Source organism: Cryptotermes secundus, unplaced genomic scaffold (assembly GCF_002891405.2).
Source record: "Cryptotermes secundus unplaced genomic scaffold, Csec_1.0 scaffold559, whole genome shotgun sequence".
NCBI classification, from domain to species: Eukaryota; Metazoa; Arthropoda; class Insecta; order Blattodea; family Kalotermitidae; genus Cryptotermes; species Cryptotermes secundus.
Genome location: NW_019718620.1, coordinates 637944 through 662586, shown reverse-complemented (window position 1 = coordinate 662586; position 24643 = coordinate 637944). Strand labels below are relative to the sequence as shown.

The following is a 24643-nucleotide window of genomic DNA, read 5'->3' as shown; positions in this document are numbered from 1 at the left end:
ATGGATCTTAGATAGGATGAGGGTGGTATGGACTGGATTGATGTGGCTCAGGGTATGGACCAGTGGCGGGAAAACGGTATTGAACCTTCAGGTTCCATAAAATCCCTGGAAGTTCTTGGGTAGCTGCACAACTGGCAGCTTCTCAAGAAAAGCTCAGCTGCAAGAAGTCAATTACAGTGTCCCATAGCCCACATTTTCTTTAAGGAATCTCACTTTTATCAGTATTTTGTCATCGTACTTTGGTAATGTTGACTTTGAGGTAAGTAAATTGGTGTAAATTATGTGTAACGAATCAGCCAATACTGTGATCAATTTTGTGGACATTATCCATCACTCAGTTTTTTATTAGAAATGACATTTTGGAGATTAAACTCTGTCTTCATTCTTAGGTAAGAAACCTGTACTCTATAGGGCTCAACTGATAGATGTAGTCCCTGTCTTCTGGAGACTGGGATCAACGGTTAATTGGGCTCGGCAGTATATTTTGCCTGAATTTGGAGACAAGAGTCCAATATCTGAAATGTAGTTTCAAATAAAACGATAATACATTATGCTGTGAACATTGATTGTTATAAGGTAATGTAAAGTTGTCCCTATTCTTAACTAATTAAGCACTACACCATGAAGATGTATGGGAAAATGGATCTATAGATCCACATTTTCTTGACCTCGGCACTAGTTGATGGTGAGTGGTCAGCTTCAGGCCCCTGGCCGCTTTACCCCCAGGAACATTGATTGTTGTACAGAGAGTTTCTTAATGGCTCTGCACTTCATGGCAACTGGTACATTGCTGGCTGTGAGACGCATACACATTTTGGCGATGAATCAGCATGCCTGATTGTCGATAACATTTTGAATTAAGGGAAGTTATTGATTTTATGGACTGGCATTATGTTTCACAGTGAGCAGTACGGTTCATGTGTGGGAGTTTGTTTATGATTTGGCAGTACGCAGCAGTTACCGGCTCCATTAGGCATATATTTTCAGTTACAGTTACTGAGTAGTGCGGTATGTCATGGTGCGGTATACTTTAGAGCAGTGTGTATTTCTGTATGACACCTCATGAAATGCGGATTTCGTGATGAAGGAGTTTCTAGCAGGCAAAATATTCACAGTTCAGTGAATAAACTTAGAATAACCAGACTCTTAATAGGCAAGAAACAAAGCCATAAGGGCCGAGTGCTTACTGAGAAGACTGAGATGACTTCTACAGACACCTAGAAAATCACTGAAAATCTAGCTCAAGAGACTGGACTGTCAAAGTCTAGTTCAAGAATGGCAACACAAATTGCTGAAGCTTTGGTCCTATAAAAGAACAGTAATCCACACACACCTTGCACCTGTCGTCGAAGGTGAGATCAATCTGCAATTGACATTCTTTTCTGATGAAGAATGGTTTCGCTTGCAGGGATACATAAATAAGCAAACTTATCGGATTCTAAGGCCGGTTTCAGCAAGACTCAGCTACTACCCATGCTGCACATTTGTCTATGCAGCCTTTGTTTGATGTCTTCTGCGACAGAATCATCAGCAGTGGCATATGGCCATCATGTGGACCTAATCTTAATTCTTGTGATTTTTTTCTGAGATTGTTTGAAGGACATAGTTTACAACAGTAACCCCTGAACAGAAGAACTGAAAGAAAATATTTGTAGGGAAATTGAAAATATTCCTGCCAAACAGCTTCAGAGGGTAAATCAGAACTTCTGTGTGAAGAATGTATACAGGGAGAGCATTTTCAACACCTCTGATCTTTGAATGAAGGTAGAACTTCCCTTCATTCCAAACATTATCTGCTGTCAGGCATGCTGATTTATCAGCAAAATTTGTATGTGCCTTGCAGCGAGTGACGCACCTGCATCTGAGAAGCGCAGAGCTTTGGAACCGCCCAACGAAGTAAAAATCCTCCCTGTATTAATATATCATAGTTACGAATGTTTGGAACCAAATAAGCTACTGATATCTTAATTATTTAGTATGTTTGGAGGAATTGGATATGTGTAACACATAACACTTATGTGGTTGTGCAGTACAGTTTAGACTGCTGAAGTGCTGATTGTGAGGATACAGCAAGAAGATTTCCTGTGAAGCAATGCTTTGCTGTGGAAGCTTAGTTATGGAAGTCACAGTACACTTTTGTAAGGTATTAAAAATTCATTGCATGTAAAACTGTAATAGGAAGATTGGAATAAATGAAATGAGAGGTGGAGGATGATGTTAAAAATGAAGAAAGCCGTCTTCTGGGATGTGGTGCCAGGTAGAAATTGTGTTAACCGACGTTTCGAAAGAACGTATCGCCTCCATCTTCAGGGTAGAAGACCCTGAAGATGGAGGTGATACCGACGTTTCAGAAGAACATATCACCTCCATCTTCAGGGTAGAAGACCCTGAAGATGGAGGTGATACATTCCTCCGAAATGTCGGTTAACACAATTTCTACACGGCGCCACATCCCAGAAGACAGCTTCCTTCATAGTCACCACCGCGAAAACCTCAAATCTTACACAATGTTAAAAATGTTTATAAGGATATGTGCATTTGTAGGTGATTTTTATGATGCTCTCATTATTTTGACAGTATAGCCCTCAGTGTTAGGTGGCTGATGAATTGGAAAAAGATTTGAAAGAAACCAGTCATGACCTATCCAGATATTAGCTTGGAGCAACTGAGGAAATCCATGAAAACCTCAGGATAGCCGATGTCCCAGACAATATTTGAACCATGTCCCCCCCCTCCAGCACAAGTCTAGAGTGTTACTAGTACGCCACCCTGTTCAGTGTGGGGATGTCAGGTAGTCAGAACTACTAAGCTTTTGTTATGATGGTTCAGGAAGGACAGTGTACCTTGATGCTTCAGTACCTGTATGAAGTTATTCATGAATTCCACTTTGGCAGTGTTGTGTCATGCATCATGAAATATTTTGTGAGACCCAATTGAATTTTGGACAAAATAACGTCTGGCACATTTTGTTGTGTGAGAGACATTGTGTATAGTGTTTGATGTACTTGCAGAATGCCCATGACAGGAATGCCTGTGAGGCAATCCTGAGACGTGAGAACCAGGGTTACCTCCTGCATAGCTACCCTGTTGCACTGAAGATGTCAGCAGAGCCCCCAGACAACTCCCCCACGCTATGTGACCAGTCTGTGCTCAGTAATGAAACTAGTGTGCCTGGTCCACAGACAAATAACTTTGAGTTTCTGGCTAATGTTGATGATCGTGATGTGAGAGACAGGACTGTTAGTGTGGTGACATATCACAGTGGTGAGGAGCAACCTGACAACTATGAAGTCAATGTTAACTATAGTACGAGCCCCAGTGCTCGTATGAGGTCTGCACTTCAGGTCTCTCCATCTCCACATTATCTGTGTGCTCCGCCTCAGCAGGCACGTTCCTACACCTCAGTCAACTTGACGCTGCGTCCTCCTTCATCAGAGCCACAGCCTCCCATTGACATCCGGTCCGCAGGTTCCAGTTTGACATACTCCACATGTTCATATGATCCACGACAAGGCTTTCAGTCACAGCTGCAGATCTGTATTGGTCCTGCTGGGGTGGGCAGCATATCAGCTCTCCGGACACATGCAGTACCCATACATACATCCTGCACACCAGCACATGAGGGGGGACAGGAGGAGCGGTTGCAGTCCTTCACACATGGTGAGTAATATCATTAAATTAAAGAAGTTGTGGGAAGAACTAATCACCTACTCTCTGATGATGTGACGTGGACAGCATAGGAAATGATGCAGCCAACAATTCTTCTGTTGTTGCATGTGTATTCATTGCTGTGGGGAATGTGTTTACTGAACTGTTTCCNAATTATTTGGGGGGGGGGGATACGTATGCAGACACAGGCAGCAAGGTGAGCTCATTAGCCTACTTTTATTTTTTCAAAATAAGGAAAATAGGCCAAAAACGTTTTAGTGTAGCATGTTTACTTTCATGTATTTCTGTTACACAAGCCATCAATGATATGAAGAAAGCAGTCTTCTGGGATTTGGCACCGTGTATATGTGGTGTTAACTGACGTTTCGGAGGAACGGTAAATTTACCGTTTCTCACGGTCTCTTCGCTTGCAGATTTCTTATATTTTTTCTTCTACCCTAAAGATGGAGGCGATACGTTCCTCCAAAACGTCGGTTAACACCACATATACACGGTGCCAAATCCCAGAAGACTGCTTTCTTCATAGTCACCGCCGTGAAAGCCTCAAATCTTACATTAACGATATGTTTGTATCATAATTCTTTCCACACTGGAGTATATTGAACTCTTTAAGAAATTCTTTTTTGTAAGCCATATGAGAAAGTATGACAGTCTTCACAGAAGTCTACCACTGGACTTTGTATCAATAAGCCCATTTCATATACCATATGGGTGTCCTCCGGCCTCTGCAATAGCTGCAGTAATAGGGGCTGTGTAACTCTAGTTTTCCTGTCCTCTTTGGTTTCATTGCCTTTAATTTTCATTGAAAAGTACGAGGGAGAGTCAGGAAATAGGTCACAAATGGAAGTGGAACAGCTCTGATGGATGTAATAGGTTTTCTATGTGTATCACTAGGTAGCATCACAGTCCAGCTTAATGACAGTCAGGGTAGCCTCAGAGAAAAATTTTACGAGTTTCTCAGATGTGGAAAGCATACGAAGAGGAATTAGTAACACATGTACAGTGAACAACACATCGCACATTACTCAAATGCTTAAAGACAAAACAGAAAGACTGGAATCGTGAGGGGAAAGAATCCAGTTTTACTGGATCCTGGGGCACTGTGGAGTCGAAGTTATTGAGAGATCTGACTCAGAGGCAATCAATCAAAGACAGCAGAGATAGTCAGCTGCTATTATCAGTATCAGATCTTGAAGCCCAAGGGAAAAGAAAGGCAAAGAGGTCCTTCACAGTTTCTGTCAAAACACCAAAACGGACAGAGGAGAAAGCTGCTTTGAAAGGTACTACAGGAATGGCTCATCTCCGTGGTTCTGCGAGATAAAAATGAACCATCATGCCTTCGTGTCAATAAACCATATGAGAGCAAGCTTAAGTAAATTATGATTGTACCCACAACTGAATGCAAATGTGATGACGGACTGCAAAAGGAGGAATTTCTTCTGGGATTGTAAACCTTATGAGAACCAAAGGGCAACAGTGATAGGGATTTTATCTGAGAATAGCAAAAAAGAAGAATACCCTAAGTAGGATACAGAGCTCTTAAGCCTAGAGGACAAAAGATTTGTGCAGGACTTGTTTTACTTCATAAAATTCCTACATTAATTTAAAAAAGGAGAAAAAGAAATAAATGTACAAAATATTAATAGAGTTAAGTTAAGAGATATACTCAAATCATTAGATAATCACTATGATAAAATAAGATGTTTGTAAGTTTACTATAGAGGGCTGGATGGGCATTGCTTAGGCCTTTTTTTGTATATACATTTATTTTTCAAAATGAAAAAAGGTCTAGGTAACAGGCGGGCATGCGCATATTCATAGACAGGTTTCAGTAATCAAAATGGCAATATGACCGTAAGTATAAGTGACTGTAATCTGACTGCTACAGTGATCCACTTAGTGGCTGTGGTTCCAGACCGCTTAGGTTGTATCACTGGCATGTCTCTCTTCACTTCCAGTTCCGTTGGCCTGTGTTACACAGCTGAACCCCACAGACCGTTTCCATACTGAAGGGAAGTATGCAGTTGGAACAGTTGCGCCCCCTCTCATTGTTTCTTGATGTGTCAGGAATGAAAATGCACCTATACGTACCTTCGCCATGTCTGTCTTGCTATCCGTGTACATGTGACATCGCAAGAACTGCTAAACGGCGTTTCATGAATTCTAATATTGATGGAGGTTTACAAAAAATTTACTGTCACTTTCCATTTGTGCTTAAGACTGGATACAATATCGGACACGAAGACCTGTACACGTTTCCCTGTATAATTTGCAAAAAATTCTTCGAACAGTAGTTGAAGAGAAAATTAATCTTACGTTTTATATCCAGTACACTTTTCCGCAAGCCTTAGGATTTGAGATAATTAAACGAAAGAAAGAAAACACCCTGTAATTGTCACACTAGGTATACATTTACCAATTTATTGTGTATTTCATATTATTATTATTATTAGTGGGGTGAGACTTCAGTCCGCTTGGTACTGCGGCCACTACTGGCCTAATTTAGCAGCCCCAGATGATATATGATGGTGATTGTGGAGCAACTGGTGGAATGAAGATTGACAGGGGAAACCGAAGTACTCGTACAAAACCTGCCCCAGCGCCACTTTGTCCACCACAAATCCCACGTGACCAGACCCGGGCTCCAACCCGTTCCTCCGCGGTGGGAAGTCAGTGACAAAATGCTTGACTAATGTTGCGGCTATTATTTTCGTAGAACTAGTATTCGCACACAATGCATTCTCCTGAAGTACTAGCATACTCCCAGTGGGTTCGTGAACCACCGTTTTGAAAGCAGTGCTTAACGGATAATGTCGTAATATCGGGGTGGGTTCTGATGTCTTATAGCCGTAGAGTCGAAGCCCGTAGCCAGTCGCCTGACACATTTGGTCATATGACTGCGGATTTGCATACATCGCCTTCACCTTGACCAAACAGTTCCACAGTTTGTGATATGATATGGTCTGGCCCGCCAGCTGGCACCCCCCCAACACCAAATGTGGCCGCTATTTCTGGCGAGCCAAGTGCTTCAGCGCTCTGAGGAGCCGAATTTTAAATCTTTTTGCCCCAAAATTATTTAACATGCCATGCGACCCCGCGAAAATGGCCTGTCAATTCTGGGACAGTGTTTTGTGTCAGTTCAACGTTTGACTTCACGTCATGCCGTAACGGTCTACAGAACGCATGCCGTGGTTATAAATCGATGTGAGTGGTTGTCGTACAGGACAGCCTGTACCCATTGCATATGAGGCTTAGTGGGCCTCCATGTTGTAATGAACTGAAATATGAACATCCGTTGTGTTTGTTCCTTTCAAATGGTTATTCACGTGTTCACCGGCCAGGATCGGGCTGTCGGATGAGCACCCGTCAGTTTCTTATGAAAGAGCCTCGAACTCACACATTCCATGGAGCAGAGTTCACCTTAATAAGCTGATAAGTCATTCGGATACTTGAGAAATTCCCTGCTCAGTGAACAACCAGGGTTGCACTGAACGAATTTTCACGAAATTTGGTAGTAAGAATTTAATGAAATTCGCTTATGCATAATGAGAAGCTTCATGACTCTCATTCGCCAAGTGTAGTTAATTATAATGATGAATCCCCATGTTAATTAATTATAATGATGAAGACAAGGTAGATTAGATGGACAGGGCATGTAACGTGCATGGGGAAGAAGAGTAATGCATGTAGGATTTTGATGGGAAAGCCAGAAGACCACCAGGACGACCTCGCTCGACGTAGGTAGGAGAATAATATTAAAACGGATCTGAGAGAGCTAGGATGGGGTGGTATGGGCTGGATTGATCTGGCTGAAGATAGGTACCAATGGAGGGCTAAGACTGACGGCTTCTCAAGAAGGACTCAGCTCCATGGAGTCAGTTATACCAGTTTTTGTTTACAATAAGACAAAAAATGACGGACACTTTGTGCGTGAAGTCCTGCTTTCATTTCTACCCCTGTGCCCAACGTAAGTCACAAAATATTAAAAGTAACGTTAAAGTTAAAGATGCCCCTGTAAGAGGCCGTGAAGGCGCATAAGGGTGTTAAGAGGCCGAGGCTCCCACATCTAGACAATCGGCCCACAGATGGCGGCAAAGTTGTCAGCTAACTCATACCGTTTTCGAGACAGTTAAAAAGGAATTGTCAGGCCCTGCATACATACGTTCAGCATTGCTGTGGTTTTTCGCACAGACGCGAATATTGCCGAACAGTTAACAGTGGGTTTCCAAATACGCGGGGAAGTATTGAAGTCTTTCACTCTCGGTAATAATTAAACGAAGCTACCTTCTACGTGCATTTATAGGTCTGAAAAATATAAGAATATAGATCGGTTGAAATATGTATAATGGTCATGCAACCTGTCTCTTACTCTCGATCAAGAAAGGGGTAATTATACATGAAAACAAATATCTCGTAAAACCCGGAAAGGCGCACTTATGATACCCGGCTTTATATTTTTTAATCATCCGTTTTGCTCTGTTTATAATATCATCAGAAGTTCGCATTCACGAATTGAAAAGCTGAAAGCAGCAACAGCACGAACTCGCCAGAACTGGTTTATTTCCCAAGTTCCCCCCCCCCCGCATGCGTTGGTGCGGTCTTGAAGACGGCTAGCCCATATACAGCGAAAGTTACATGCACAGCCTTAAGTCGGAAATAACAACAGTGTTTTGGTGTAAGGGGCTGTAGTTAACTTATGCCCTTTATTATTATTTTTTTCTTCTTCAAGCGTTACCAGGCGCCAGAGAAGTACTGTCCAATTTAAAATCTTAGAAATTATGTGAAGTGTTTTATACAGCGCTGATATAGTTGGCCATGCTGTACTGAGGCTATGGAAAGAAGTCCCATGGATCGACTCCTGCCACATCGCGTTTTATATGTTGTTTCTCTGTCCAGTTGCCCAGGATTTCTGCTGACATGAGTGATTATGGTGATAACCATGTGAAAACCTTTACAGCGACCATCTCTTTGGCCTGGTTGACATAGGAAAGAGAGGGGTAGAGGGTAATATGGCAGTACCCAGAAAAGGCGAAGCCTTGAGCACCGGCATCCCCAACATTTAAGAAAATAATTTCCATGTATTTAGTGTAGGAACATGAATGAAACAGCGGCCTCAGTTTGACCTAAGCAGTCGGTGAAGTTTAGTGTCGGCGTTGTTGCTGATGGTCGCACATGTAACCAATACTCCAAGTCTTGCCTCACGTCAAGAGTGTGTTACCTTTGCCAAGTTCAGTGTCTCCGAAGCAAATATCTGTTCGAGGCGATGACAGTTGTATTCCGACATAGACTGCCGAGTTCTTAAACATTTATTTTTTTTATTGCTAGTGGGGTGGGACTAAGTCCTTTGTACTGCGGCCACTTCTGCCCTATTGTACCAGCCCAAGATGATAGGTGAGGGTGATTGTGGAGCACTTGGTGGAATGAAGATTGGCAAGGGAAACCGAAGTACTCGGAGAAAACCTGCCCCAGCGCCACTTTGTCCACCACAAATCCCACTTGACCAGACCCGGGATCGAACCCGGGCCGCCGCGGTGGGAAGCCAGCGACTAACCGCTTTAGCTGTGGCGCGGCCTTTCTTAAACGTTAATGAACGTTGTGCATATAGCTACCATTGTGATTTAAATGGTTAGGGCAATCAAGGACAGTGGTTTTGTAGTGGTGCGAGGTGCTGTCCTGCTGAAAGGTGGGATTGTTGCCCTCAGTTTGGGGCAGCGCAGTGTTTCTCACTGTGTACAACATACACACCATACGTATGTCTGCATACGAGACCGAAGACATGCAACCTCACCTCGCTGAAAAGTGTACCTGTAAGAATCGTTCATCGTTGTCCCTCTTGCAGATAATGCTGCTTAACTCTTTCGATGGTCTTCTGTTGTCAGCGGTTGCAATAACAGTAACTGGTAATGTGTAAAGTCTACTAAGTGTTCTACTTCGATTGCAGTTCCGCTCATACGTGTTACTCTTCAGTAGTTCAAAACACCGCCATAACTTTACATTCATGTTTAGAAAAACACAAGTTAATAATGTATTTCCTTATCCTTTGCAACATTGTTCGTGATGCCATCACACTTATACGTATATATGTGTTGATGAAGTCCGTGTTTTCTGAGTAGCAAGACGAACGGAACGAAAGCAGTCGTGTGTTGTACATGCCAGAATGAGTTAATTTTTAACATCGGAGTGACGGACAGAAATAGACGGCCTTCCTCGGCAGCACCCCGCCTACTCGCGGCCAGCTGTGATTACTGCAAGACGGCTGTGGGGCAAAGACACCAGCGCTGCGTGATTTTTTTAAAGTAAGGTGTTGCACAATTTTTTCTGCCAACATTTATGGTAAGGCAGCCATGAAGTTACACGTAGGGCCCTGTTAATAATGGCTGGTGCGCTGGGTCAAGTCTTTATGGTCGCGGGGATGAGATGTTACTGGACTTTGAATTAGTTTCTTACGAACGTGGCATTGTAGCGTAAAAAGTTAGTAAAATGCGGGGAGTTTCCTCACCAGCAGAGCGACTACTAGTATTAGCTTAGGAAGAAGGGTTCGATGTTATGCTGGCTAGTGGCTCCTAGACGCCGTGGTTGTAATACAAATGTGTATGTATTGAAGATACAGAAAATTACACGAGGAGAAATTACACGGTAGTATTCTTGACCTGATACGTTAGGGCCGTGAAATGAAGAACGAAGTGTGAGGGACATCACCGATAACATGCATAAGGGAAATAAAAAATAATAAAAAACTAAACCATATATTTGTTCGAGAACTTAAAAAATAAGATACTTGAGAGACAGAGTCGGAAGATAATGTTTAAATGGATGGCTTTTGTGAACATGATGTTGAAATTTTACGGCCTGTAGATTCAGTTTGATGTGTACATCAAGTGGTTATTAACTTTCGTAGCGCACCCGTGTCAAAGATCTTCAGATCTTCAGAACTGCTTCTCGTGAGTAACCCGACCTGTTGTTAGGACGTTAAATGTGTGGAGGATAACATTAAAGTGTGTTGGGAACAGCTGAACATGTGTCGCCCACCAACCCATCCTTGCCCTTTCCTCACGCCGCTAAACTTAGTAGCCCACACCCACATGGACAGCGGAATGCCAGACCAGCCAGAGCCAAGGTAAATATTGTGGCGAGATGAATTTGCAATGTTCCAGTGTCCAATAAACCGGTACTGGCGGAACCCCAGACCACGTTTTTAGTTCGCCTTCCTTTCATTTAGGCGTATCAGATCATAATGTGCTTCCCTCCATTTCAAGTTCTGAACCATTTGGCCTATTTTAATGAAACTTGGTAAGAATGTCTGGCATTGGAGGCCACCCCACCCCATTGTCATCGTTTTAGTTTTCCACAGCAATATGCAGTATGTAATTATGTTTACTCATGTTGACTACTTCTGTATCCATGGTGTTTTGGAAAAACCATGTAAGGATTTATGGAATGCTGAATAAATGAAATGAATGAATAACATTATGGTGGACGCACTAACTAGTGAGCTGGGAACAGTTCATAATATGGAGTCCTGGTATGTTGTATGGTAAAGAATATTCGAAAGGTATATAGCTTTTGACTATGCTTTTTTTTTATTGTAAAATAAGAACATGGCACCCATGAGAAAATGTCCTTGCTGTTTGTTCAATAAGTACTGAACCATTGGAGCCAGGCAAGTGACATTTCGTATTGAGATATATCATGAGCCTACCTACAAATTTTGTATGAAGTATTGTTTGTAAGCTGACAGTTGCAAACATGGCCGTGATGCGAAGCTTTGTGGTTATATTGAACACAGTTATTGAGGATAGGGCCTGTACTTAAGTAAAAAAATTCTTCAAAAATATAATAAAATAATGATAATGTTTTTGGATCTGTAGGACTAGAAATTTATGCAACATAGCTGTTTCCAAAGTTATTTTTGGGGGTTTTCAAAAGATCAAACCCTGCTGGTCTTAAAGTCGGGTAAATTGTACCATTTAAATTCCATGTCTGTGTATATTGGTCATCAGACGAATTTTTTTTCAGGTGTTGTAAATTTTATTTTCTGTTTTCCTTAAAAAATACCAGAATGAAATTTTGCAAGCTTTTCAATGGCCTATCAGCATGGACCTCTTACAGAACCCTGTTAGCAACCTGCATCATATCTGACTTGCCATCTTGGCATTTCCTTGGTGGCGACAATACTAGCATAACTGTGCAACGGTTAAGGTCATCAGTTATATTGTGATAGACCTTCGAAAAATGGAACTTCATTCAGTCATTATCTCCGAAGTAAAACAGAGAAAAACAGCATGGCGGCCTCATAGAATATTTGCATGGCAGTATTATTCCAATTTCAGATGTTAGTACTACTTACATATTGGTGTTGTGACACAAGGATAATTATAGCATGTTTAATGTTTATGTCTACCTCACACTAAAAAGGAATTCCACTTAGTAACGAAATTTGTTGAGAAGCTAATAGTCAATATCTACACAAGAAATTTTGTGTCTTTTATGGAACCCAGAGGTTTATTACTATGTTCACAACGGCCTGACACTGAACTCCATCCTGAACCAAATGATTCTGGTGTACACTATCACAGTTTCTTTTTAAGACCATATAGCTTTGAGTGATAGGATGAAGGGTGAATAATGAATTGGAGAGGATTTGGAAGGAAGCAGTTGTGACTTAGGCAAGGTACTATCCCAGCATCTGGCTGGAGAGACTGAGGAACACCATGAAAATCATCAGTCAGGATAGCTGGCATTCTCGCTGAGATTTGAACCAATCATCTCTGAAATAATCTAGAATGTTACCACTGCATCAGCCTGCTCAATCCTTTTGGTTCTCTAGCATATCATTTTATATTGTCACATGTATGAGTGACTATAGACAGGGTTTGGACTGGTGATTGGATTTATTGCACACTTAACACAAGACTCATGACTATGTTTTACAGTTTTTTACAGCACACACTAAATCTCTTCAGTCTGCTGTGTCTTCACAGTTGTTGCCTGGTAATGGCCTTCAGTGGAGGACGTTCCCCTTACTTTGGTTTCCTGAACTAGTCCCGTGCCTCAGCTACCAGCCTCTAACAGCAGCAGCTCACAATGACCAAACTGCAGCAGTCCTCTGACAGACTGCTCGCCAACCAACTCGCTTCATTCCACTGTACTCATCTGCACTAATTTCTGTTACTAAGTGTCCTGGTTATAACATCTCAGCATCATGTTTTTAATTCTACAGTCTTATGTGCAAAAATGTGTTAAAACATAATGAAAGCTAGATATTTTAAAAATTTTCATTACATGTTTTGCCGAATTGGTCATCATCAGGTGTTAAAAGTTGTGGATGAGGAAACTGCTGTCATTCTGGGTTGATGTCTGGTTGCTGATGTATGGTTCCCCTAATGTGCATGTTTGTAATCCTCCGTGCTGTGTTGTGTACCCCATCGTGTTATGTTCCTTGTCTTGATTTCAACTGCTTCATATAAGACTGTAGAATTAAAAACACCAAGTGAAAAGTGCAACATGATGCTACAATATTATCTCAGCATGGACTCCACAGAAAACACCATTTCTCTGTTGCTGTATCCATTGTTGCATGCATAGCTTTCAGTATGGACCATGCAGAAAACACACTTTCCAGCCAGTCCATTGGCACATGTTAGGAACGTGTTGTCTAGCAGCGGGCGTTGTTATTACTTAGCAACAGGTCCACATGCTACAGTATGTTTTTCTTATCTCATGTGTGCAACATGCTCCACCCATCTCATCATCCTTGATTCGATCAGCCTAACAATATTTGGTGAAGAGTACAAATTATGAAGCTCCTGATTATGCAGTTTTCTCCATTCCCTTGTTACTTCCTCTGTATTTCTCCAGATTTCTCCTCAGCACCTTATTCTCAAAAGCCTTTCTTCCAGAAGTTCATCACAGTGTTTGGTTATGTTTCAGTTCTTCTGCAGCAGCAGTTGGAGCGCAAGAATAAGCTTCAGCGAGAACTGAGGAAAGAGAAAGAGAACCTGCGTGCGATGCAGAGGGAGGTTCAGGAGATGAGAAGGGATCTTGAATATCGGCAGCGATGCAAACAGACCATGTCTCCACCTGTCGTGTCCTCTGTGGTAGTTTCATGTCCAGACTGTATTGTATGACACTAATACTGCACTGTAGTGAGATTTTTATGGTTTTCTATAAAGTCAGTGATAAGAAGTGCTCAGCTGTATGATTCAGGCTTAACTTAGCTAACCAAAACTATTTTAGCAGAAGCTGAAGGTTCAGTACCACTAATATTAAAGCCCTGCTATTGACCACAGCCCGGAGTCATTTCCATCCACCTCCCATCCTCACAACCAATTTCCTTGAGATCCATCTTATTGATTAACTAACTCTCCGGTAGCAGAACCTGAAGGTTCAACACCGATAATACCAAAGCTCGCCATTGGACATGATCCTGAACCAGTTCCAGGCCACCCCAGTCTTCATAACATATTTTTCTAAGATCCATCTTACTATTGAACAAACCCTCTAGTAGCAAATAGAACCTGAAGGTATAACACTGCTAATACCATCTGTCATTAGACATGATCCTGAGCCAGTTCTATTCACCTCCCATTCTCACAGTCTCTTTTCCATAAGACGCATCTCACTAATGAACTAATATCTAAGCCTACCACTGGACACACTACTGAGCCAGTTCTGTCTGCCTCACATATACACAACCTGCTTTCCCATCTCTTGTTAGTCTTTCAAGTGACCTTTTTCCAAAAAGTTTCCCTGAAAACAGCCTGGAAGCATGTCTTGTCTCTTTCATCAGTCACATTTCCAACCTCCTGTTGCTGTCTCCTAGATTTCACCAGGTTCTAAAAACATCGCTGATTGGCATTTGCAGCAGTGGTGACATTCGGACAGAATGGTTAGAAGTGCTGAATGTATGACAGTAATAGATAAAAATGGGACGCTGCTATGGTCATAAATTGATCATTGTGTAGTTAGTTAGTTATTGGAGAGGGTGGGTTACCCCATGCACTGAGACCTGTATTGGTCCATTGTGCTTCTGTCTATGATTTCTACCAGTCTCTATATCCTACCGGTACTGGTGCTTACCATCAGTCCTGCTCAGCCAGCGAGACCGGCTCTACTAGCTGAAAGGTATCTATAATGCTTCCCCCATCTACCAGAGGTATTAGAGACTGCTATTGGGCGGGAAACGTCAGTTAATTTGGCTCAGTGACCTCCTTTGGAGATGTGAGGTTCTTTTACGTGCCGTAAAGCTACGACACGGGACCCACGGGTTAAAGCCCCTCCCGGAGGACTTGTTCCCTGAATTTTTCTGCCCTTAAAAATTCGATGACCTCCACCGGGTATTTGAACCCGCGTACTACGAGTCATGAGGTGGGAACGTTAGCTCTAGACTACGGAGGCCACTGATCATTGTGTAAATATTTCCTTCTTCAAAGCATAGAAGTGTGTTTCACAGTACTTATCGTATTTGTTTATTTAATAGTGCTTTCAAGAGCTCAGGTTATATAGTGTTCAGTGGTGACTGATTAGTATTTGATTAGAAGGGGTGTGGAAAGCAGGAAACCACAAAAAAATCTGTCAGGGTAGAACTGCTTGAGTGACATGTTTAATACTTCAGTGTATTATTATCAAAATATAATTTTTTTAAATATTCACACAAACATAAGTTAAAATGCAGTTTTTAAAAGAAACTTTGCACTTGTTCTAATTGTGAACGTTTTTTACAGTTGCAGAAAGTACAAGAGCTACGAGTGGAGATCCAGAGGCTGCAGGAAGAATGTAAGAAGATGACACAAGAGGTGGACCTCAGTTTGGATGTGCAGGTGCCACTTGGGGAAACAGATGAAGAGTTTTACAAAAATATCTACACTGGGCAGCAGGGCTTCATCTTTCCCCCATCCTCACAACCCCCTCCACCAAGTAAGTTCTGTGAATTGAAGACTGAGAGGTGGAGNCCTTTTTGGACTTCTCTCAGTGTTTATGGGTTTACATATTGCTAACCCCTGAACAGTTGGACAGATTTTTGTTTGTAATTGGTATTTAAGAGTCTATCCATCATATGCCAGGGCCTAGTGAATATGAACATTCTATTTCCAGAAACTACAGGGTGGAGCAGAGGAAACACGTATTAAGGATAACTTTGTTGATTTTCAAGATAAAGAAGGTATTTTAATGCTTTTTTAATTTACATTACGTACGGAAAATAATGTCAGTCGGATGACGTCTTTCTTGCTGGACACACATTTGGAGCCTCTCCTCAAAATTCTGCATCGCATTCACCAACATGTCTTCCGGCACAGCTGCGATTTCTTGACGAAAGGAAAGTTTCAGCTCTTGGGTTGTTTGTGGTCTGTTTGTGTACACTCTTGCCCTGAGGTATCCCCACAAACTGATAGATCAGGGGAGCATGGGGGCCAAGAAACATCACTGAAATGGGAGATCACGTGTTGAGGGAACATGTGTTGAACAACTTCTGTCGATGCTCTTGCCGTGTGAGCTGGGTACGATCCTGTTGGAACAACATTTGTCTCATGTTTACCCGATGCCTTAGGAGTTCTGGATGCAAGAAGCTGTTTAACATGTTGACGTAGCTCGCCAAAGTCAGTATAACTGCAATCTCCCCCTCTTCAAAAAAGTAAGGACCAACGATCCCTAACTTACAAACACCACACCACACTCACTTTTGAGCTGTGGAGAGGTATTTGGTGTGCCTCTCTTGGGTTCTCCGCCGATCAGAACCAGCAGTTTTGTTTCTTCACAAATCGATTCAGATGGAAATGTGCTTTGTCACTTATCTTTACCATGTTGTTAGCATCTTCAGTAAGAATGGTGAGCATTTCTTCACAAAACTTTCTGCGTTGTCCAAAATCCCCTTCGGCCAGCTGCTGGACAATCATTATTTTGTAGGCATGAAATTGTAACTCTTCGTATACAATGCAATGTAGCAAACGATGTGACATACCCAGAGCTAATGCCTGATGCATAGCGAAACGTCTGGGGCTAGTAAGAACCACCATTTTTGCTGTGTCAACATTTTCTGGGGTCCATACTGAATGGGGAAGGCCAGATGGTTTCCTCTTCATGACAGATGCAGTAGTTCTAAATGCTTCCACCCATCGGAGTCTAGTGTTATGATCTGGAATTGTTCCTCGACGCTCAATATTGATCTTTCGACAGAAAAGATGTTGGATAGTAACTGCGGAATCACTGTTTTTAAAAAACTGTTCGACAGCAAACACACGATGCTCTACATTCCAACGCGCCATGGCTACTGAAATTGCATTGTCTGTGCTGTCTGCCAGCTCACTCCCAAGGTTGTCAACTCCACCCTTGCTGAGTACTAGCCATTTGAAAAAACACGCGTTTCCTCTGTTCCACCGTGTAGAGGCCCTTCAGATAGGCCTCAAAACACATCATTTTTCTTGAAAATGGCTTAATGATTTTGATTAAATTTTGGTAATTCATGGAGACCATATCTGTGAATGAAACTGCAGAGGTGATATTCTCAGGAAGAAGGGATTGAGTGGCAGTAGGTGTCCAAACTATCCAGTTAGGCAGACTTCATCATTGTTCCAGTGTTCAGCAACTGACAGAAACCTGTACATTCTCAGGAGGAGATACACTTCACAAAAACAAATGACTGATGTCTTTGCTGGTGTTGAACTATGTGTTCTGCTCTCCGACATTTTGTAGTGTTATGTCATGTTCTTGCATGGTTGGCTGAGAGGCAGATACATTTGGCATTGTCGTGTAGAAGGGCTTACATGAGAAATGTGTACTATTAGTCACAGCCATGTGATATTAGAGAGAGACAGACAGACCGAAGAAGTACTGTACTCCTAAGTTTATATGGAATGTCATTTTCTCAGCTTCTAGATTGTATGAAATTCAATGGAAGTATATGGTCACACTAGATCGTGCCATAGCTCAAGCGGTTAGTCGCTGGCTTCCCATCGCGGCGGCCTGGGTTCAATCCTGGGTCTGGTCAAGTGGGATTTGTGGTGGACAAAGTGGCGGTACTTCGGTTTCCCCTGCCAATCTTCATTCCACCAATTGCTCCACAATCACCCTCACCTATCATCTGGGGCTGGTACAATAGGCCAGAAGTGGCTGCAGTACAAGGGACTTAGTCCCCTACTAGTCACTCTACTAGCAGTAAAAGAAATATGGTCACACACTACTTCAAGGTACTGTCCCGCAAGGAAAATCATGAATGCACCAGACAATATATATAGCCCCTCAGATTTACTTGTGCTAAGCCAGATCTTTTATGAAAAAGCAATGAAGGACCTTGCACATAATAAATTGTTTCATTACATTGCAGGACCTGGGAGAAGACTTCAGCATGGAGACTCAGCAGATGGTCCCCATTGGACCTGCACACAGTGTACATTCCAAAACCATCCCCTGCTGGACAAGTGTGAGACATGCGAGATGCCACGTTTATTGCTAGGTACTGACACATGCTATTGCCATCCCATTCCTTCAAAGACCTTCTCACCCAACCCAGTGGTAATGCATGTGGAAAAACTGCCTCCTACTGAACCAGCGTGTGAATTGTGGAGTGATTAACTACATGACGTGACTAACAGAACAAGGGCTCAAACACACCATCACCTCCCACTTCTCCTTATACTAAATGAATAGTGTACCTGGCCAATGCCAAGTGCACTGATTTTGTTCAGTCACTGTTTGTGCATCCTGCGAGACCACCAAGCATCTCTGTGGTTGGACCATATAGAGGAAATGTTCATATGAACAGGCGCAGTTTCTGTTCTCGTTCTTGTTTCTTCATTGCGTCGGAAACATACAGTGCTGCAGAGGTGCTTCTGTAAGGCAATAATTAGTCAGAGTTAAGTAAATATAAAGTATGATTTATTTTCTTTTGCCAAGTGACTTGGTTAAGAAAAGAGGATCCAGATTGTAGAACTTGAAAGCTTTTTTGCTGAATGTTGAACAGTCCATCATGTCATTGTATCAAGAACATTTCTTCATCGATATAGTGTAACTGTGGGAGCATGTTTTTTGTCTTTATATTTTATAATGTAACTAATGTAATGCCTATTATAAATTCAGCAGAAAGTCTGTCCATTTGTTATTGTTTACAGATTAAATACAGCTTAATTATAGACATAAGTTTTAAGTGCCAACACAAAGGTGATATCAGTGATGTGCTTGCTTGTTAAGGATCTCAGGATATCCTGTCATCTGGCCATGCGCGAGTTTAATCAATTTGCGGAGAATCATTTCTTTTGAATCTTAACACCTTGTCTGCTTTCTTTCTTTCCTCTGTCTTCTCCCATCTTTATTCACATATTTCTTTCCCATACCTTTCATCTCTCCTCATCCTCTGCCTTTCCCTCTTTTCATTGACATGGGCAGAGCTTACATAAATGTCACTTGCCTTTTGATGATTAATGCCATCTGTTAGATATTGGGAGTTGAGAGTAACCGTATCCTGTTATTGCGATATGTGACAGCACAACATTTTCTCAAGGTTCCACTACCTCTTTGAGCCCATCACAAACTGGCCTTTTATGTATCAGATTTACCGTATCAGTTTTTGTAGTGTTTATTTATTGTAGTGGCTGTGAACATCAGTGTACTTGTTTATCTCTACTCCTGTCTTTCACATTGAGACTATTTATTTTCCAGATGTTAGACATCTTGCATGTGTCTTTGATGGTTGTTTCATCTGCACTGTATGAAACTGGCAGTGTGATACACCGAACATTTGTGGCTGGTGATACCCGGAGCAAACAAAATGTTTTCTTGCATTATCCCGTTAATAAGGCAACTAATCTTTTTATTTAAAATTTCCACAATTTGCAATTTTCTGTGTGCATGAAAGCATGTAGATGTTAATGATGCATATGAAGTTCTCTTAAAAATTCATGACATGACATGACATGAAGTCATTTAGTACTGCTTCCTGAAATGGTTCTATTGTAGAAGGGTGAGACTGAGTCCCTTGATATTGCAGCCTCAGCTGGGTCTATTGTACAAGTGGAGTGAGATTGGTACGGAATCCTGAAATGGGTCTGTTGTATTAGGTGTGAGGCTGAGTCCATTTGTACCAAAGTCTGTTGTACCATCTACTGATGATGTATGATTATGAAGCAGTGGTGGAATGATAATTGGTGCGGAAAAAACTGAAGTGCTCAGAGAAAAACCTGCCCTGGGATTGAAAATGGTCATCTATGACGAGAAACTGGTAGCCAATTGCCTGCGCTGTTGCACAGTCTGGCAGATATGAATATGGGCTTAGCATCTGCTAAACCTTACACTAAATATGTGGATTACGGGAGTCAGATGTATTTGAGCGTGTAGGCCCTTACATTGTTACTTTGATATCATCTGTTGTGGTATATTTACAGTATATATTTCAGTTTCTTAAAGAATGCTAAGCCAGTCACGGTAGCCGAGCGGTGTAAGGCATACACTGTCTTCGCTCGCTCGGAAGCCAAGATCATGGGTTCGAATCCCACTCAGGGCGTGGATGTTTGTGTGCATTTTTCTGTGTTTGTCTACAGGTAGAGGCCTTGCGACGAGCTGATCACTCGCCCAAGGAGTCCTACCATAGGTGTAAGATCTCGAAAAACCGAAGTGAACGGAGAAGTTCATGGAGGTAGGCCTAGGCCCACTGGGGCTGTAGTGCCAAGGGGAAAAAAAAAATGCTAGTAAAATTAAAGTGCAATGATGTAAGCATTATAAAGAGTGAAGGAGATTACTGGCCCTGAAGAACTTCGGAAAGTGCTCTTTTATGTCTGGTGTGGCATGTAACTTACTTGTAACCTAACTATTGTGTGTGCGGTAGATGCAGGTCTAGCATTCATTCCAGCTCGCTGTCATCTATAACTGGGGAATAAAGCATTGTAGTCTCGTACAGTATACCGTAATTGTGTTCATAACCAACACAGAATTTATGATTTTAAAACCGTTACATTAGTTTTGGAACAGGGAAGACAGGACACATATCTTTTTTTTTTTGAGTGTGGGCCCTGAAAATGGATTTTGAAAGTCTTTATTGAAACACCTTTTTGCCAAATGAACTTTGTTTAGACAAATATTCACAGAATGTAAGTCACAAAATTTAAGGAGAACAATTGCAAATGTTACAAGGAATCATGTAGTTTGTAGAATGCCATTATGGACACCTTGTACAGCTGTGCTTCATGTAGTCTTGTCTCCAGCCCATGAAGAGGAAGATGACGCTTCATATAATATACAGGTAAGCTAACCACATTTATATTGATATGGTATGGGCAGTGCAGAGGACACTAGGGAATGACAAAATATTGGGAGAAACATTAAACACAAACAGAATGAACACTGATGAAGAGCCTTCTTCTAAAACCCCTTCAAGCACAGCAGTTAATATACATATGTACCACTTGCATTTTAACGTTACAAAATTCTGCATTTTTTCCATATGGTGTGTGTTGTTTAGTATATTTCATATGATTCTTAGAATTAATTGGCCCTTTACACAGCATTAACTGGTTGGTCTTTGTAGTGGAAACACATTGAGATATGAATTGAATTTTCAAATACTATTTTAGTGAACTTCAGGCATCATAGGTCTCAGGATTTTAAGTTTTCTTTGATATTAGAAGTTTTGAATTCTTTGATTCTGTTAATGGATATCCTCAGATGAAGTAAGTGCTGGTTTCCATTTGCTTGAACATAACATGGGGTGATATATATTGGTTTCAGCTGGAGGGGAGATGCAGGACATTCACATTCATGTGACACACCACAACTTTCCGGCCAGAAGTAAGTATGTGTCATGTTTCAGTTGCATCTTTTGTGTGTGGAGGTGTGCTTCATCATCTGACAAAATGGGAGCTTTGCCAAAGAACAATTTCTTCATAGTTAGCATACTGATTCAGGAAAACAAAGAACTGACAGTGCAATATCAAACAATGGCCAAGAATATAATGCAGCTGTTAACAGTGAAAAAGGACGCAATCAATGTGAGAGAACATGAATTGTGTTGCATGTTTGTAGGTCCATGGAGATATGTTCACAATTCAGTCTGTTAATGGTGATGAATAATGTAATTTAAATTTTAAATTGATGTCTGGCTATATGTAGAACATTTCAAGAAACACTTTGGTTTGTGATTTCTGTGATTATAGGTTATTGGGGGCCAAATTAATTATTTTGAAATGCTGATGTTCTGCATCTATCTGTCTGGGCCCTCCTGATCAGCTGTGTACAAAGTGTATGAAGTGTAGATACAGGAAAGATTGTGTTTGTCTATCCAGGTTGCATCTCCAAAACTATGAAATGGATGTACAATCAGTATTAAGGGGTGTACACTAAAAGTTTAATTTTGCCTTCTGCAGGTAGTGATCAAATTCTGGCAGAACTTGTTCAAGCAGGAGGTGAAATATTATGTTCTAAGATCCATAAGCTAATTACTTCTATTTGGCATAAGGAAAAATTGCCTAAACAGTGGAAGGAGTCTGTTATTGTACCAATTCACAAGAAGGGTGATAAAACTGACTACAGTAATTATAGGGGGATATCACTGCTATCGACTTCATACAAAATTTTATACAATATTCTTCTCTCAAGGTTAAGTCCATGCTCGAAAAAAAAAATAAGTCCATACATACATGAAATTATTGGGGATCATCAATGTGGATTTCGATGTAACGGATCATTCGTCAGTTATTAGAGAAAAATGGGAGTACAATGAGACAATATATCAGCTCTTTGTAGACTTCAAGAAAGCCTATGATTCGGTTAGGAGGGAAGCATTGTTCAGTATTCTAATAGAGTTTGGGATACCCATGAAACTAGTTAGGCTGATTAATATGTGTTTAAACGGAATGTATGGTAAAGTCCGTATAGGTAAACAGTTGTCTGATAAATTTCCTATTCAAAATGGTCTAAAACAAGGAGATGCTTTATTGCCACTCCTTTTTAACTTTGCTTTAGAATATGCTATTAGGAATGTCCAGGAAAACTAGGTGGGACTGAAAGTAAACGGGACACATCAGCTGTTGGTCTAGCTGATGATGTGAATCTGCTGGGTCATAATATAGATACCATAAAGAAAAACACACAGACTTTAATTGACACAAGCAAGAAGGTCTAAACACAGAGAAAACTAAGTATATGTTGCTGTCTCATCACCAAAATGCAGGGCAAAATCATGACATAACGATAGGAAACATATGTTTTAAAAATTTGGCACAGTTCAGATATTTGGGAACGACGATAACAAATCAAACCCTGATTCAGGAGGAAATTAAAAGGAGATTGAACCCATGTAATGCTTGCTTCCATTCAGTCCAGTACCTTTTGTCTTCTCATCTGCTATCCAAAAACATAAAAATTAGAATATACAAAACTATAATTTTGCCTGTGGTTCTGTATGGGTGTGAAACTTGGTGTTTGACATTAAGGGAAGAACATAGACTGAGGGTGTTTGAGAACAGGGTATTGAGGAGAATATTTGGACTGAAGAGAGATGAAATGATGGGAGGTTGGAGAAAACTGTACAGTGAGGAGCTTCATAACTTGTACTCTTCTCCAAGTATAATTAGAATGATCAAGTCAAGGAGGATGAGGTGGGCAGGGCATGTGGCATGAATGCATATAGGATATTGGTGGGAAAGCTGGAAGAAAGGAGACCATTGGGAAGACGAAGGCATAGGTGGCTGGACAATATTAAAATGGATATTAGAGAGATAGGATGGGATGTTATGGATTGGATTGGTCTGGCTCAGGATAGGGACCGGTGTAGGACTCTTGTGAACATGGTAATGAACCTTTGGGTTCCATAAAATGCTTGCAAATTCTTGAGTAGCTTCACAATTGGCGGCTCAAGCTCCATAAGTAAGTAAATTGGTTGTAACAAGTTCTTTAAGTTAAGTTCAATTCAGACGTTATTCATTTTCATAAAAGTAGCCTATACTGCAAAAAACCGTAAATGTTATTTGAAACATTCTTTGAAGTGATGAATGTTTAATAATATATAGTATGATTTAAAGGAGTACAGGTCACATGAGACAGAGCTGGCATTGAACCAGCAGATCATCATACAATTTGTTATGGAACAGAATGTTGTCACTCCCTGACACACTTGTTTCCTGTATAAATTAATCATATCAGCAGTTAGTAAAAGTATTTTTTTCCACTTAAAACTGTTGGGAACTTTATAATTTGTTTGGTTGTCCTACCTCAAATCTTCCTTCTACATGATAGCATTCAGACCAAAGCCAAACCACATCACTTAAGATGACATACAGTTAGTAAAAGTATTTTTTTCCACTTAAAACTGTTAGGAACTTTATAATTTGTTTGGTTGTCCTACCTCAAATCTTCCTTCTACATGATAGCATTTAGACCAAAGCCAAACCACATCACTTAAGATGACATGCAGAATAGACCATGACTACTCCCAATTCTTGTCCAAGCCATCCTGTTATATGACCTCAGAATCTTATGTAATTGGTTTGTTTGTTTGTTCTAGGGGTCATTCACAGTTGGGTTGTCTGACTGTCTGCTGTCACTGCTGCAGTCCATCCCATGATCCTCTTGGATGTTAAATCTTGAATCCAGGACACAGACTTGTTTGTAGGCCATTACACCAAACACTTGTCACATAACCAGGCAAGTACTGCTCTTTGTGGTCTCACATACAGAGCTCCATTACATCTTTTTGCCTGATGAATACTGTATCACTGATATCATTGTCCTGAAGGGACATCAGATGTTTACAAAGTGCAGATAACTATGCATATCAGAATGTTTCCAGAGGACTTGGAAAAAATGAGTTCAGAAGGTATAATTTATATTAATAGAAGCGATTTTACTGTCTAAATACTCATAAGCTGTGAACTAAAGAAATCCACAATCCACAGACATTTTTCAGTGAACCCTTTTACTGGATTTGGATGAAATGTACAAAACTTAGTGATAAATATGTATACAGAATTTTGGCTAGAAAACAAGAATGGAT

General features: G+C 41.1%; 1 protein-coding gene across 3 annotated transcripts in view; it reads left to right on the top strand.

Moving 5' to 3' along the window:
- The window catches only part of LOC111862137 (TGF-beta-activated kinase 1 and MAP3K7-binding protein 2), a 35215-nt gene extending 10921 nt beyond the window's left edge, over positions 1 to 24294 (top strand). For 2 of the 3 annotated variants that reach the window (XM_023847311.2, XM_023847328.2), the window contains 4 exons: positions 3012 to 3660; positions 13600 to 13766; positions 15393 to 15585; positions 17990 to 18752. In XM_023847311.2, the coding sequence (XP_023703079.1) occupies positions 3012 to 3660; positions 13600 to 13766; positions 15393 to 15585; positions 17990 to 18237 (1257 nt within the window). In that variant the 3' untranslated portion in view covers positions 18238 to 18752. Of the gene's footprint in view, positions 1 to 3011; positions 3661 to 13599; positions 13767 to 15392; positions 15586 to 17989; positions 18753 to 21381; positions 21442 to 24154 lie in introns of those variants that run through there. The other variant, XM_023847320.2, reaches the window with a different exon arrangement.
- The last annotated feature ends 349 nt before the right edge of the window (positions 24295 to 24643 follow it).